This window comes from Pavona decussata, unplaced genomic scaffold (assembly GCF_977016875.1).
Source record: "Pavona decussata unplaced genomic scaffold, jaPavDecu1.1 SCAFFOLD_72, whole genome shotgun sequence".
Lineage (NCBI taxonomy): Eukaryota > Metazoa > Cnidaria > Anthozoa > Scleractinia > Agariciidae > Pavona > Pavona decussata.
The window spans coordinates 2639920-2656268 of record NW_028145491.1 but is presented as its reverse complement, the minus strand read 5'-3'; the positions used below and the strand labels follow the sequence as shown (position 1 = coordinate 2656268).

Here is a 16349-nt window from a genome sequence, read left to right as displayed (position 1 = left end):
ATGGCAATATCACGGCCTCAATATTCAGAAAGGAAGTCAATAATTCTTCGGAAAGTGAATAATAAAAACAATATTCTTTACGAACATAACCGCGTCAGAGTGTGTCCTCGGATTTCCGTTTTAACCCGATGGATAAGCGTCATTATTTTGCCTGCACGGTTCGCCGATCACGAACGTCATTTGGACTCTTGTTTATCAGTCGAGAATTTCAAGTGCCCCTTTGCGAAAGAAAATCGGCGACCTACGTAAACCGATTAGTGTAAATAATAGTGTTAAATACCATACATGACTTGGGCGAAAGCCAACAACTTAAGCACGTATATTCAATATATAATACTGTCAGCAATTACATGATGTTTATCATATCCACGATTTGTCTTCCTGATACTGCAAAACGAATGACTCGCTTGATTATCCTTGATTCCACATTGCTTTTTTAATTAAACAAAAAAACTTTATGTAAATGCAAAGTCCAATTTATGCATAGGTCAATGATTTGTATCGCTTTTTTCAAAGTCACGCGAACTAACTGCTTCCGGTCACGGAAAGCGCTTTCAAAACCAAGGTCACGCTGATGATATTGTTTTGTATTTGAACTTTCTACCAAGCCGAACATTTTCTTTCGTTTATACGTCATTCATCTTCTAATATTTTTTTTTTACTTCAACGCTTTTCTTTCCTTTATTCCGCCGCATTTGAGAAAAGCATACCCACAAAGTTTTAATTGTCTGGCGTGGCTATCCAGGCGTAACCATTTTAAGATAAACGCCAGTATCCGCCATGAGGTTCATTTTAGCACTTCCCTCCCCTCCAAGAAAAGCTCATAACAGATTTTTTCGCACACTGTTTTTTATGTACATCGTTGGGCTATAAAAACACGCGTGCATTCACTTACCGCAAAATTGATTTTTAGAAAAATTGCTGTTTAATACGGACATCGCTGTGTTTATTTTCTTACACGTACATGTACCCTTTAAAAGATTAACCTTGAAAAACCAATAATCTAGAACGTGCTATTTATAGCAAAGTTATTTTTAGCCAAAAGAAGGGTGGTCCGAACAAACTGAAAAATTCACATATTTTTGCAAACGTGCCTTGCCTTGCCTTGCTGGATTACAAAAGCGCTTCGCTATTTGGCTTATTTCCATATTTAAATTCTTGTTTTCGGTCGAATGTTTCTCTAAGAAGGAAGTTTAGGAATGCTGTCGTGCAAGTGATAGTACCAGGAATCTTTTGCGATACCTAGATGGCGAAAATTCTATATTCTCCGAGCGCTAAGCGTTCAATTATAGCCTGTGTCGAAAAAAATAATTAACCAGCGTGTGTTGGGCTAGTTATTTACCTTTATGACACGATACAAGTCAGCTAAACTGTGAGACTGGCAGGCTAATTGGACGTGTCTTTTCGTGACGGAGGCCATCTTTTCTCATACTGGGGAAGGCTACCGCCACGCGGAAACTATAATCAGGCGGAGGGAAAACAGCGACAAATACCGCAGCCGAAAATACATGTCATATAAATTTTGCATGCCAGTCTCCGCGATATCATATTTTAGTTTACGCCATCCGAGAGGAAGGAATTTGTGGGGAATTTCCTGTGTACAGTAATTGCTTAAGTCCATTTATTTCATGACCGCTTCTCTCAATAAAAAAAATTATCGAAGACAAACAGTCGCAGTAGGTCCTGAGCGTCGACAAAGAGCTTTGATTGAAATCAACTTTATTCCAAACACACTGAAAATTTCAACTCAGCTTTTCCAGTAATTCGATGTCAGATATTGCAATGAGAAGTTAACCCTTCTCATAACACACGTATGCAGTAGACAATATATATACAATAGTACCCGCCACTTCAGTTCATCTTACCTTACCCCTCCTAATAGGGCATGAATACAGCGTGATGATGGCAGGGGAAATAAAGGACAAAGCCATACTTTCTTTATACCCTAGTCCCAAGTTAAATTAAAATATCTTTTAGGCTTTCATTCAAATATGAACGCAGTAAAAATGTGATAGACTAAGTTTTATCATGTCTATGGTTCAAGTTTGTTGACTCTAGAAATGAAATATCTTCAGTCTACAGCTTTGTGAATGCACCATACCATACCATACCATAACTTTTATTTTAAAAGCAATAGCTTCTGGGTCCGTGGACTTCACGAACTGAGAAATGTAAAAATTATCTCTAAAACGTCTTCGATTTTAAAAAAGAGCGATGGGGACTGTTTTAGGTGTAAAGATAGAAAGCAGATTCAAGCCTGTGCTCATGCAGTTTCTCCTGATCTCAGGTCAACTCTCATTTTAATGGTTCTCCCTACTGATCACTGCTAAACACAATTCAACTATTTTTACACTTTGAAAACATAATGACTTGAAATTTGTCATTTTAACATAAATAAAGGGAACTTTAATAATTTGGCAACTGTCCTGAACTTAAAAAAGAAAACGCAACAACTGCGACTTGCAAAAGCAAAATGTGAACTAGATTTGAATCTTTGCATCACAAGGAAAAACAATGACTAACCGAGCTGGAAAAGAACAAAGTCATCAACATCATTTGGAATGAAAAAACTTCGCTTCCAAAACTGTTCACAAAATATTTGTTTAAAAACGCTAAATTTGGCCCCGTAAGCTTATATCAAATTTCAAGTAGCTTTACTGGCTTTATAAATATTGAAACACAAATATGAATTACTAGACAGAATAATCAATAAAAGCATCTCCAGCCAAACATTTTATTCAAATAAACAACACGTATGTTTTTAGAAGTAAAGAAACTTAGGATTTAAACACGCATGTCATTTTTGCAGACACGTCGTCTCTGTTCCAAGGGATCGAAGACGTAAGGGCTTTGCGAGGCAAATTACAGAAATTTAAATACAACGATTTCGGCTCAAATGATCAGTTCGCTTATGCTGTTGTTAAAAGGTAAATCAACATTTGAAAAACCATTTTCTGTACCGTTCTGTAAGGGCATTTTGCAGAATGCCAAACGTCGCATTTTACCCCATCTACAACAGTTTAGGGTTAAGCAGCGAACGATGTTATATAGGCCTAAGTGCTCTTGTATACTGTTTAGGGTTAAGCACTGATTATACAGTCGGTTAACTTTTAGTTGATGTTATGGCAGACGTTTATGGTTTCGGTGTTCCGCGTTCGGCGTTCTGCAAAATGGTACCCCTTCCACACTGGTCTTGGTTTGGCCGCTTTCAATTTTTGAGCGGAATTTCGGTTGTGTCAAATCCAAACGCCAAATGGTTTTTCTTTGCTTTCAAAACCTATTTTGGCAACATTATTCAGGGATATGTGTTTCCATTCTGTATCTTGATTGTAAAACCAATAAAATGTCTTGAAAATCGGAGATCCGATTCAAGTAAGTGCCATCATGTCGCGGACTCGCAATCATCGCCTATTGCGCGCACAAGTGGGCAATCATGGTGACCCGCAATCTCGTACCCAGAGTCTTCAGGCTTTTTGGTCAGCAGGGCAACGCCGGGAACACTGTTGCCCCGCTGACCAAAAAGCCTGAAGACTCTGGGTACGAGATTGGGTGACCCGAAAACTACCACTAAAGGTTCCAGATCGGAAGTGAAAGTCTCGGCCCTCCATATGTGAATTGCATAGGAATGGATTTGGCTTCTTGTAGTTGATGAGGTGCATATTGTTTGAAAGGACGTTGGTCCCCCTATTTTTTATGAAATATTTAGAGATCTAATAAGGCTGTTAGAGACTTGTGTGAAAATAGAACTTCGCAAACTAAGTGGACTATTTCAAGACTCTTTCAAGGTATGCAATGTTGTTAATCAATCAATCTTTATTTTCACTTTCACCTTAGTTTACGAGTAACAGCAAGTATAAATGGTGTAATCTGAGTGGAGGCCAAAGAAAGCATGGCCTGTAACATGGGCCCCACAAATAATACTTAATAATGAAACAAAACAATGTTTAGATGATTCTAATTGGGAGCAATAATGCATTCGTTTAGCAGTTTTATTTGAAAGGTTTTGGTGAGAAAACGATACAGTTTCAAAGAGTTTACGCTGTGCCAATCTCACCGTTTTCAAGTGCTTACGTTATGCCAATCTCGTTCACAGGCACTCATTATTGAGGAAGAGGATCTGGGTTCGATTTATTGCGCTGCCATTTTGTTTTTGTGAACATGGCGAAAAATAGCGCACAATTCACATGGACTGACGACGAAGCAGAACTCCTGTTGAAAATAACTAACGAGTACAAGGTCAGCGCTGCACTCCGTGCAAGGTTCGCCATTTTGAATCTTCGCGCCCAAGTGAAATTTAGTATAGGTAATCACATGAGGCCGAGTGTTTTCGGAAAATTTTGAAAACACAAGTGCAACTAACCCTTAATACCTCGAGGACTCATGCGATTGCTTGTTTATCAATGAGGGGCAAAAAATACGAAGGAAAATCACGCGCGCAGTCTATTTTATCTGGGAAGCCTGTTTAGCGCTACGGCAAATCATCAATCAAATTGAACTGACCAATAGATTTAATGAGATTTTATCCTCCAAAGCTGTGTCTGCTAAAAGTCTAGAAAACAAACTCATTTCAACAAGAGCGTTTCTGCCAACAGAAAAACAACAAAGTGCTTTTAACTGAACAAAACACAGTTTAATTTGAGTCAGAATCCTGGAGCATGATTCTCTTGTAAGCGCGCTTGCTCTGGCAGAGACTGGATTGCAAAGAATGGTTTCCTGCGACGTTGAGCGTTACATTCAGCAATGGCTGAAATTGTAGACATGGCTGGAAGCTGACCTGGGCTGAGTTTGAACTGATGACAATGGGTGGAGAACTTGTCTTGAAGTGGAAGCAGGCTTGGCATTGTCGATGACGTTGGACATGATTTTCTGCTCGTTTTCATCACCGGAGTCGTAGTCATCTAGGCCTTGTTCGGAGTTGTGACCCGTTATGTTTTTTGATCTCGCATTTTGGAATACCGGGGCTTTTAAATTTCTTCACAACGGTCTTTCTTGCACTGTGGTTGGTTAGCTTCTTTCCGGGGCAGACATCTTTTAACGGTGAGTCCTCTTTCATTGTTTTCATTATGTTATTGATTGTATTCTTGCCCATCGGTGTTTTCTTATACCACACGGCGCTAGTTTGAGGCTTGTCGATAAAAGCCAGGTAAAATGGCCTTGTTTTCTTCGTTTCTTTTGGACGTTTTTCGAGGTATTGCTTAGACAAAGCAACGGGGCACCTCTTCTCGCCTGTGGCGAACATCTTGGGAGTAGCTAGCCGAGGTTTCACTCGGAGACCACCTTGCCTAGCCTTTGTAGGGCCTTCAGAAAAATTGATGAACTCGACGCCATCGTCCTCCTTTTCGATAGAAAAATCTTCGACCATCATGTCGTGGTGCTCTTGTCGACCACGTAAACCAAAATGTGGAATCAAATTCAGTTCAGCATGAAAAAAGCCGACCTTGCCCTGATCTCTTCCTTCGCTCGGCACCACACAGCAGAACATTTGCTCAAATGTGCACAACTATTACGCTTCTCGGTGAGCTTGAACTCCAAAAGCACTTGAATGCTAGTCTCAGAAAGGTTATAATTCGTACATTTAAACGTTTCTTGAATTTTAGATGTCCGATTGTGTCCGATTTTCTTCGCTTTCGATTTTTCATTCAACTCCGCTGCGCGTGTCATGTGATCATTAGGCTTCGCGCGCTTTGGTCGGACTGTTGCCTCAATATCCGGTCGTTTTAATTTGACAGAAATTTTTTCTTAAAATATAAAAATTCAGTAAACTTCAACGGCAATGTCTAAACGCAGAGAATTTAATAAAACAATTATTCCATTCGCGCTTGTTGGATGTGAGATTAGTTATAGCCAACTCGGCGTTTCGCGCCTCGTTGGCTATTTACCATCTCATATCCAACGCGCGCTCATGGAATAATTGTTAATTAAGGATACATTAGTATTAGTAGAGGATAATTAATGCATTAAACCAGTCAATGTCTGAAAAGGATTTGTTTCTTAAATTTGTCAAGATTATTGTTCTTTCATTCTCTTTGTGCAATTTTTTTGGCTTTTATCGCTTTTGTCGTTGGTCTGGATAGTTTGGTGATTACAAATGTTGCCATGTGATCCGAAATATCAAAGTACAAACGGCCATTTAAAACAATATCATCAGTATCATTAGTGCGGGAAAATATTATCAATAAGAGTATCACTGTTGCTTGTAATCGTAGTTGGTTGATACTAAAGGTTTGGAATAAATTGAGTAAAATCATGTCCGCAAATTCTCGAGTCACTCACGAACTCCATATGGCAATTTTGAAGCGTTTTAGTTATTTTGTGGGGCTGCTAGTTCTTAAGAATGAGAAGGTATGTGCGACTGGTTTTCAGAAAAACATTTTGTATGTTTTGCTTTTCTCGTGGCGTTAAGCCAGAATGGGATAAGAAAATAGTTTCATGGGACAATTGGAGGCAGTTTGCAAACGAGTCTTATGTCGAAACTCAGTGTTACATAAGTCCAATTCTCTTCAACCTTGCTAATGAATACATACACGTGTAAAACACATAGAATGGCTCAAAACTGCACCAAAACGCATTTTGGGCCAACGTAATGATAGACAACAGCACCATATGATGTTTTATTTACTTATTTAGTAATTTTACTTTCACTTTCTTCCTCAAATTGCCAGTTTTAGAAATACCATACAAACTCTCATATTTTGCGAAAGTAATCGTATGCAAATTGTACAAATGTTATGCTTGGGTTAGCCTCATGCATGCATAATGCGGCCAGAGTTTGGCCGGCTTCAGTGTCGTTTGCTACACTCACGAGCATTATTTTCGATGTATTAAGCTTTTGATCTTGACTCTTCGGGAAAACGATCGAACAACTACTTTCAGTGAAAAAAAAAACCCAGCAAATTTATAGGAAAAATTCTCATCAAATACCAGGAGAAATACATAATTCTGGAGAGTCGCCGTCGTAAAAGCGCGCGCGGATCAAAAAGCGAGACGAAACGCAGAATTACAGTGGTCAGCGGTGTTGTTCGAAAAGCGTTCATGAAAGCGAGGCAAAAGAAGTCCGCTATCCTACGGTCGAAATAAAATCCCTTATCTATATGTCGATCAATCATTTAAAAGCGTGTGCTGCGAGCGTAAATTCTTTGGAATGGAGATGGTCACCAGGGTAAAGGACCTTGACATCACTGTACAGCCAAGAATATTTAAGGTTGTCGTGATTTTCTATGACTGAAAACCTCTTTGTCTGCTTAGGAGTTCGCATTATTGGAGCATACCCTTCTTCTTAAGAAAAGGATGTTTATTGAATGGCAATGTGGTGTGCGTGGGCCGCGGTTGACAGATAGGAAGTCCTTACGAGTTCAAAGATAAGATATTAGAATTTAGTATCTGACAGTCACTATTTCGTTTGGAACTGACAATACGAAACTGGAAACGGCTTATTTGAGCTTTTAACAGCTACAATGTAAACGCATACAAAATGCTAAGTCAGTACATGTTTTCTCAAATTGCCGTGGTGTCCACCTGTAATTAAGGCGGTTTAATAAGATATTGCCGAAGACTTAAATTTCAATATAACACTTGTAACTTGAGGCGTCAAACCCGTTTGTTAACCATGGACTGTACGGATGCAGGTAGGAAATTCAAAAAAAACTGTATTTCTATTGTCATATAGTTTGGTTTCCTGCTTGAAAGTGTTAACGTGATGCACAAAAAATCATCAGAGTACAAGTACTAAACAGTCTCCTTACGCACTGAGAACGTTAAAACCTTTGCCGCTGCGTCAGTCCTCATAGATATCTCATTCAAACTGTTTTCCGGCCATGTATTCTCAGTACATTACAAGCTTCTGTCCACTTTCATCGGCATTGCAAAAATGAATATTACTTAAGCTTCAATGTCGCATTTTGTTGGTGACGCCTTCAATTCTAATTAGGGAACTTCAGCAACGACGACGATGACGGCGCCGAGAACGTCACAAAACTAGATTAAATGAGGAAAAGCGATCAATCTCCTCGTGCATTGTAAATCCTGGTACATCCTATGCAAAACAGCAAGGTTCTATGTTGATCGTGAAAACACGACGGCTGTGTTTCATTCTCTTTGTTAACTCAGCACGCTATTCTTAGCAACTAATTTTCTGAGCTGTTCGGCCACGTTGTACAAGTTGAAAGAGTTGGAACAATCAAGAAGCAGTTTGAAGAACAAGGACTTATTTTTCTTCAGCGACCGTTGCCGTCGCTGATGTTCTCCTTAAGGACGTGCAAGTGTGGAGAGCGCCTTTCTTTTGCCAGTGGAACCTGTTTGTGTCTGATTTATTGTCTTATTCAGGGTTAGGCCGTTTAGCATAGGCTAGTTTAAGTAGAGCCCTTTAAACAAAGGAAAAAAAGAAAAAGAAAACCAAAGTAGGTAAATTAAGGGTGCTCTACCTTAGCTTACGACTAAGACACTATAAAACAAACAAACGACGAAGATACATAAATAAAGAATTCAGAAGATTAAAAATATCGTTTGAAGTAATTCTTCTGAATCTTGCGCTTAAATGCATTCAGTCTTTGACATCACCCTGATGGTTGATAGTAGGGTGTTAAATGTACGCGCACCATGAACCCTAAAGCTACCTTGATACTTAATTGTTCGCCCAAGCGGTAGGCAAATAAGATCGCGGTATCTATTGTCACAATTGGCTAGAATGCTTGAACTCGAACAGTAGGTACCCTTTCGCCAAACCCTTTACAGATTTGAAAGCAAGAACAAACTTCACATAGCCGCGGCGACTTTGAAAACTTGGCCAACTAAGGACTCGATTACATGGCATGATTTTATCCTGGGCTGAAATTCGACATGAAATCGGGCCCTACGTATGGATGAAAGCTCAACTGCTCAACTTAAGGGCCCCCGATACGGTAAGCCGATTTTAAAAGCTCGTCTTTACAATCCTTGCCAAAACCATTCCAAATACACGCACAGTAGACGAACAATGAAAGAACTACAGCATTATACAAAGTAATACAAGCTGATCTGGGGAGCACCTTACTCGCTCTACGCAACATTCCTAACCAAGAAAAGATCTTAGATCCCATGTGCCTTCAATATCTACCCAGGCAAACTACTGTCCCTAGCTTGGATTGAGATGTCTTCTAGTCTGCCAAGTCACTGATAAACGTTGCCTACGGGTATCATCGTTTGGTTTTATTAAGAAAAAGAATTAAAAACTTGGTTTGCAGCCAGTTGAGCACATTGTCTAACGCAGAGTTTTAACTTCCCTCACATTTATTTCACCAGCAAAGTACAGAAGTGTGTCATCGGCATACAGTTCAATACTAGAGCTTATAACAGCTTGCGGGAAATCGTTGACATATATGATGAATACTGAGGAGAGGACAAAGCTGATTGCTCGAGGGCTTCATATTAGATTAAACTAAGATATGGCTTACAATCTGTGTAATAACTTCGTTTCCACGGATTGACCAAATCTGCCTCAACTAAAAGTAAGACATATCCCAAGACTGTATTCCGTTATTGATACCGCTCAGTTTCTCAAACTAAAGTATCTCTAGTGCGATCAACTGAATAATTATTTGAAAACCTCAAGAAATGGAAAAGTATTTTGATTTTTAATAGAGGAGAGCATCAGCATATTGGAAAGCGATGGCAGAAAGCAGTATCAAGTGGAGTGCATTCTCCAAGGTTAATAAACGCAACTTTTATTTGTCCTTGGATGGACATTATCTGTCCCCGCCGATGCTCACACCAGGTCACTTCGCTGGAGCCGCTAGTGACCGCCGCAAAATTGTTGTTTATTTATGTCGAAGAGGGTCTCAATAGGATGACTGGCAAACAAGTGAAAGGACACGCTGCAGCTCGTGTTAGAATGCTGCATGGTTAAGTATTCGAGCTGCTGAACGCCAATTACACCAGAAACGTTTTCAGTGAAAGAAAAACGCTTGTTCTCTTCCCAGCGCTTGTCAGTTGTTCCAGTGGTGCAACATATAAGCGATTTGGCGCTGATCCACTTCTTTTGTCGTGATTTAGAATCTGCATGCCGAAAAATAAAGATTCGTTTGATCTATTTGTTTTTTTTTTTTCTTTTTTCTTTTTTTTGCTCTGTGTTTAATCAGACGTTTCAAACAGAATAAAAGCACTGCACCTTCCTCGGCCCTCCGATGAATAAGGCTATTTCAATTGACAGTTCAGCGCTTGTTGCTCAAACGACCAGTGAGAATAAAATCGTTCACAGAGACGATGGTTGCTTAGATAAAAGAAATTGAAAGCAGAGCTCTTATAACTAGGTACACATGAAAACCAATTCAATTTCTTTGTTTCCAGGAGCCATTTTGTCAATAATCTTCTATTTGCCCTCAAGCATAGATAATTGGAGCAGAACTTACATATCGATAATTAAAAAACTTTTTTGATCTTGTAAATGGAAATACTGAGTGCGTATCATAAATGGTTTCGTGGTCACCAATTCCGCAATTGAGAAGATCATAGCGAGTTCAATTGAGTCCAAAGATATCAAAATTAAGGATTCAGTGGGTTCCGACTGTTTAAAGCGCAGCGAATAAACGCTACACTACATAGAGGCAGCTCAACTAAACGGCCCACACAAAAGAGAAAGCTAACTTTTTTCAAATTGCAGGCAGTCCACCTGTAATCGAGGTGGTTTAATTAAAAGGCAGGCGTTAAAATCATAACATCATTTGTAACTTGAAGCATCGACCGTAAACCCGCTCCTAACCATGATTTGTACAGATGCAGGTAAGGAACTTTCCTTTTTTAAGGGAATTATTTTATGACTTTCCTGGTTCTCGATTTTTATTTAGACTTCCTCTCGGGAATGTTTACATGACAAAGCAGATATCACACGAGAAAGTTTAAAGCGGCTTACGTTGAACAGTTTTTAAAAAGCTTCAACCTTTTACTCCGCGAATCTATTACACACTGGCCGGCCATCAATGTACTTCTCAGTTGCATGCGAGAATCGGTAACTTCCCGGTTCCTCTTGGCCATGAGGAAGTGAGCGTCGCATAAGTTTTCATCCATGTCGTACTGTGGTTGATGACACCTTTCAGTTTGAATTGAAGGCGGGTAAGTGCTCCCCTTTGCTGAGTTGAATGGAATTTGTGCATTTTAGTCGCAGATTCACCATGTTGGTGCTATCATGCTTGTAGTCCTTGTAAGCAGCTGAAACGAAGTTTCAAGCAAATTTTAAAGTAGGCGGTTTCTACAGCAGCCGAGACAAGTCAAACTTCTACGAATAAAAATCGCATCGGGAAATTAATTTCGCGCCAATGGACAATTTTAATTGGGGCTCTCACTGAACCTTGAAAGCCGATTCTGCTAAAATTTAACAGAAATGTTGGCGCCTGATCATTGAAGTTTAACTGGAGGTTCTTGAAGCACTTACGAAACGTTGTTTGTGTTCCAGTTACAATGTGACTTGACTGTACTGAGTCTGGCTACTCGGAATAACCAGTTTTGTGTCATAACAGAGGCCGAGTTTGTGTTTTCAACTGCCATTGAAAGTCACTAGCAGCACTAGCTATTAAAGATGTGAAGTCTTCGATCGATGTTCTATTGAGACAATTGCTTTTGTTGTGATATAAGTGTATGGTTGGTTGTTGGGTCATTCACAAAATTCTATATATCGCGCGCTGACTTCTAAATTCTAGGACGTAAAAATTGCTGGGTTTTTTTGCTTCCGATGCCCTGTTCAAATCGATCCGTACGGTATTGTCCGAGAGCAATAAGTGGTTCTTCAAATATGCCTCATTATATGTAATTGCCTTTCACAGTTTTGAAACAACAGGGGGTGGCTTTGATTATATTACGGAGGAAGCGAGGCTAACATTTCGCTATAAGACCCTATAATACTCCCCGCTACATAGTCACTGGCACTGAAATCAATGGTGTAATCGGGACGATTTGAAGACAATAATACGTTTCGTAGAATACCATGTTTAATTTTCGGAGTTGAGGTGAAGTAGAACGTCTCACCTGACCTTGACGTTTTTCACCATTCAAGCGTCCGGTACATAATTTACCAACAAGTGGCTTGGCAGTCCCCGAGCAGGACAATATAGATTAATAACGGTGAAATGTTGATGACAATAATAATGATGATGATTGACTTTTTCTCAAGCTGAAGTTTGCCTCGAATTGGTTTCATTTAAAGTATCCCACTACCACAAAACTTGATGCCCTTATTATTACTTACATAATGCATGTAAATCGTTACTAGAGTTTGTCTTCGTTAATGCCAAACTTTTCAAGCCATTAAATTATACTGTGATACTAAGGTCTCACAACCACTGTGCTTTATGATTTTCTAACTTGTTTCAACCGGGCTGCAAAGATCTCTATCCTGATCAATAAAAGAACGTACTTGTTATAAATTTCTGCTACCAACTCCTCCATTAGTCACTAAGTAAAATACTGAAGAACGAGATAAGGCCGGATAATGAATGAAGCAGTCAAACATTTCAAGAGCTACACTCCGAAAGAATCCTCAATTTACAGGTGCCACACAAACACGAATCTCTGTGCTGCGCACCACCTCCCAAAACCCAACCTTGTTCCCAGGGTCTCTCCTCTTCCCGTCTCGCTCCAGGGGACCCTGGGAACGAGGTTGGGTCAATCTAGGTTTTCTTCACTTTGGATACAATAAACATAACGGTAAATTAATACAGGAAAATAAATACGCTGCGTGAATCTTTATAAACAACACACATACACAAAACTCAGACAGGCATCTATTTCATTATCTTGAGGCCATTAATTATTACTGAGTGTGAACATGTCTTTCTTAGGCCGTGGGAAGTTCAACCAACTGGGTGGAGTGTTTGTGAATGGCAAGCCGCTTCCAAACTCTGTTCGGCAAAAAATCATCGAAATGGCAGAACTTGGAATCCGCCCGTGTGATATCAGCCGACAACTCAAAGTCTCACACGGCTGCATCAGCAAGCTGTTATCGAAGTACAACGACACTGGCTCATTTGAGCCCGGACGCGCACAGAGAAAAACATGGAGAGACGTGAGCTCCGAAGTGAAGAATAAGATTGAGGAGTATCGCCGTACAGTTCCGGGGATATTCTCCTGGGAAGTCAAGGAAAAGCTTTTGGCTGATGGATTGTGTTCGAAGGAAACTTTGCCAGGACTGACCGACATCAGTAAGCTGTTAAGAAATGAAACGCACGACGAGAAGGCTGCTATGTATACTGAGCTGGAAACATGGGGAAATGGTCTGTCCTTTGAAGAAAGTCACTTGCAAAGTGAGACTACAGTGGGAAGGAAAACGAGTAAGATTTAATGTAGACCGAAGTCAATCCTTTTAATGAAAACACCGCACTCAATGAAAAGTCCATTTCCGGATATTTTGTGAATGTCGTCTCAACGTATATGCAAGAAAACTGCCTAAAATGTTTTCCATGTCTAGAGTAATTTTCGGCCATTTTCCGCCCCCTTTCATTTCTTTTTCCTCACTTTGCTTTGTGGTTTCCATTGACTTTGTTTTCCTCTCTTCTTCTCTTAAGAAAGGTTCCATCTAACGTTTCGGCAGAGAACAGAGCTTTATCACAAAGCAGCAGTTGATGGATAATCTAAATTTTCCTACGATCATTTTATAAAGAAAAGTGTGTGGGTTTGGGAGGTGGGGGAGGGGGGGGGGACAACAATTCTGCCAAATTTGATTCCAATTTATTCGTTTGGACGTGTATTTCAAGCCCTGTTGTCGCTGCACTAGTTGCGTAAACACCATTAGCTCAATAACTGCTGGCTTTCCAAATGGTAGAACTTGCACACTCCAAACACCGTCCAAGTCCAGGAAGGATTTTATCATAACTGAGGGATTCTTACAAGCAAGGTGGCTTACAAAGGAACCTAACATGCGCTTTTCCTCTTTCCATGGTCAGTGCTAAGTTTGTAGTAGAGTCTATTAGTGATAAAAAAAAACCAGACATACATACGGATTGCCAACAAACAGTTTAGGGGGACCTTAACTTCGGACGGACTGTTGTTCTCAAGAGCAGCCAAAGTAATGACTTGCTTTTTAAAATCAAATCAAGTCATATCCCTAATTAAGCAATGGTCCAACATGACAGGAGAAAATGTGGCTACTTTGTGGTTTACGCAGGTCTTGTTGGTCACGTGACACCGTTACTCGGGCCGTGGCCTACACCTGTGAATCATTGCACAATAAAAAGATATCTTATTATTAATAAGGGGGTTGTGAAAAACAGCAATAGTTTGTACCAATAACTTTGCAATTTTTTTTGTTTTCTTCTTTTAGGCTCTTTGTTCACACAATCGTTTGAAGAAAGATATTTCGGCAAAGCAACTTCTGTTAACTTTGGCTCTAAACCGACACAAGTTCGACACTACTATCGCCGCAACCGAACCAAGTTTATGCCACAGCAGATTAAAGAAATGGAGGCAGCTTTTCGTAAAACTCATTACCCAGACGTACTGATGAGAGAAGAACTGGGAAAGAGACTTAATATCAGCGAGTCAAGAATACAGGTACCATTTCCGTGAATTATTTTAACAGTGATTACCTTTGCGAGACAAGACGTTATCATATATTGATTCTATAAGCCCTCTCAATCTTTGATTTAAGGCTCTGTCTACACTATACCGGATAGCTCCTGTACCGGCACCAACAACATATCGGATAGGGCTTTCGTTCACACACAAAACGCGGATTTCGGATCGATTTTTGTGCCGGAGCGATGCTGCGCTGTCACATATCGGATAGGTTTTCGTGACACTTTCTTGAGTAGTGTGAACAGAGAATCGAACCGAAACTCGGGAAGTTAACAACGAGGAGCGAGGATTGGATTCTAGTGGAAATATGGCGGTGGTTTTGGGCCACTTCTGTTCACACCAGGCCAGAGTATTGTAGACATAGCCTGTTAGTCTTAGATTGTTAAATTTGTGAATGCTCTTTAACCATGAATAAAGCTCTGGTTCTTTTATAACAGCAAAAACTCTCATACCAAGGTCATAACTGCCGCAAAAATTAGTTTTCATTTATTATCCATTTAGCACTCGTCATAGACATTGTTTCCGCTTTGTTTTCTCAGATTTGGTTTTCTAATCGTCGATCCAAAGAGAAACGTCTAAGGAACAGTAGCAAACAGCTTTCAGTGGAGCAGCAAAACGTCAGCCGGATTTTTTATCCCCAGCCTCGTTCCTTGATGCCTTCTTCTCCCAAAGATGTTGATCAATTTTTGGCCACCTTCACAAAGTGCAGTTATAATCTTGATCCGCACAAGTTTTGTACCTGCGAATAGAAGCAAAGTTCATGCAATACCAGACACCTGAAGATGTACATAAGCCTTTCATTTTCTTAAAAATCTACTCAGTGAGATGTTTACATTGACTGACCTTATTTGAGACTGGGCAACTTGGGGCCTGTGCGCAGTACGGATAGAAGATCTATAACTCTTCTGGATGTCAAATTTCCGTGTCAACGAAGCCGGCTTATCCCGACTGTATAAATTTATTACGGCTAATTTATACTGATTCGAAATTTGATAAGAATTGTGTATCAGGACTCGGTTGGTCAAAGGCTGATCAATTGTTTATTTAGGAATTAAATGAACAATGAATTTATCATCCCGTGTCAATCTCATGTTGTAACCAGTTGCGCCTTAGCACCGGATAAGGTCATTATCCTTGGTACGATCAACCTTGCTGGATAGATCGAGACAGAGGCCTAACAAAGGACGTTCCCGTGATACCTTGGCTAGATGGCATGCTTCATAAAATATGTAACAAATGAGGCACTATTGGAGAAAGCCATTTTCAATGTCTATTGCCTGTACATCCCAGATTTAATGACCCCCCTTCCCCCTTTCAAGGACAAAAATGCTTATGTAAAGTCTAATATGATTAGTTTTTGCACACACCTGTTTAGCTTTGTTCTTTTTGCGACTAAGAAAGGTTGTAAACAAGAATTAGATTAATTCATACAAATTATTTATTCAATGTTGTTCATGATTTTAATCTTCATTTATTCATTCTCTTGTTTTATTTGACTTATGGTTAATAAATTTGTTGTTTAAGACTAACTGGTTTGTTCTGATTCTTGCGAGAAGCGCTCGCTAGAACTGACTCGCTCTTATTCAATCTACTCTAACGCTTCATATTATTCAATCTTTTGTAACTAGAGAATACCTGTGCTATTCTGTTCAATAATCGAAATTTCTTTTCCGTAAACGAATTACAGCACTCTAGGTTCTGAAGTAACGTACTCGGTAAATTGCTTCAAATCTTGATACAACTAATAAAGGTATGTTGACATTAGATTTCTATAATGATGACCAAATGCAGTAGAATTAAATTTACCATATTCG

General features: G+C 39.7%; 1 protein-coding gene across 3 annotated transcripts; it reads left to right on the top strand.

The window, feature by feature from the left end:
• Positions 1-7122: 7122 nt before the first annotated feature.
• On the top strand, positions 7123-15286 carry LOC146476961 (paired box protein Pax-3-A-like). 3 transcript variants are annotated; one of them, XM_085114118.1, is made up of 4 exons: positions 7123-7625; positions 12804-13292; positions 14282-14511; positions 15075-15286. In XM_085114118.1, the coding sequence occupies exons 1-4, from the start codon at positions 7607-7609 to the stop codon at positions 15282-15284; spliced, it is 948 nt and encodes a 315-aa protein (XP_084970244.1). In that variant the 5' UTR covers positions 7123-7606; the 3' UTR covers positions 15285-15286. The 3 variants fall into 3 exon arrangements, with proteins under 3 accessions (XP_084970244.1, XP_084970245.1, XP_084970246.1); XM_085114119.1 differs by lacking the exon at positions 7123-7625 and adding an exon at positions 10165-10752; XM_085114120.1 differs by lacking the exon at positions 7123-7625 and adding an exon at positions 10792-11082.
• Positions 15287-16349: the final 1063 nt, after the last annotated feature.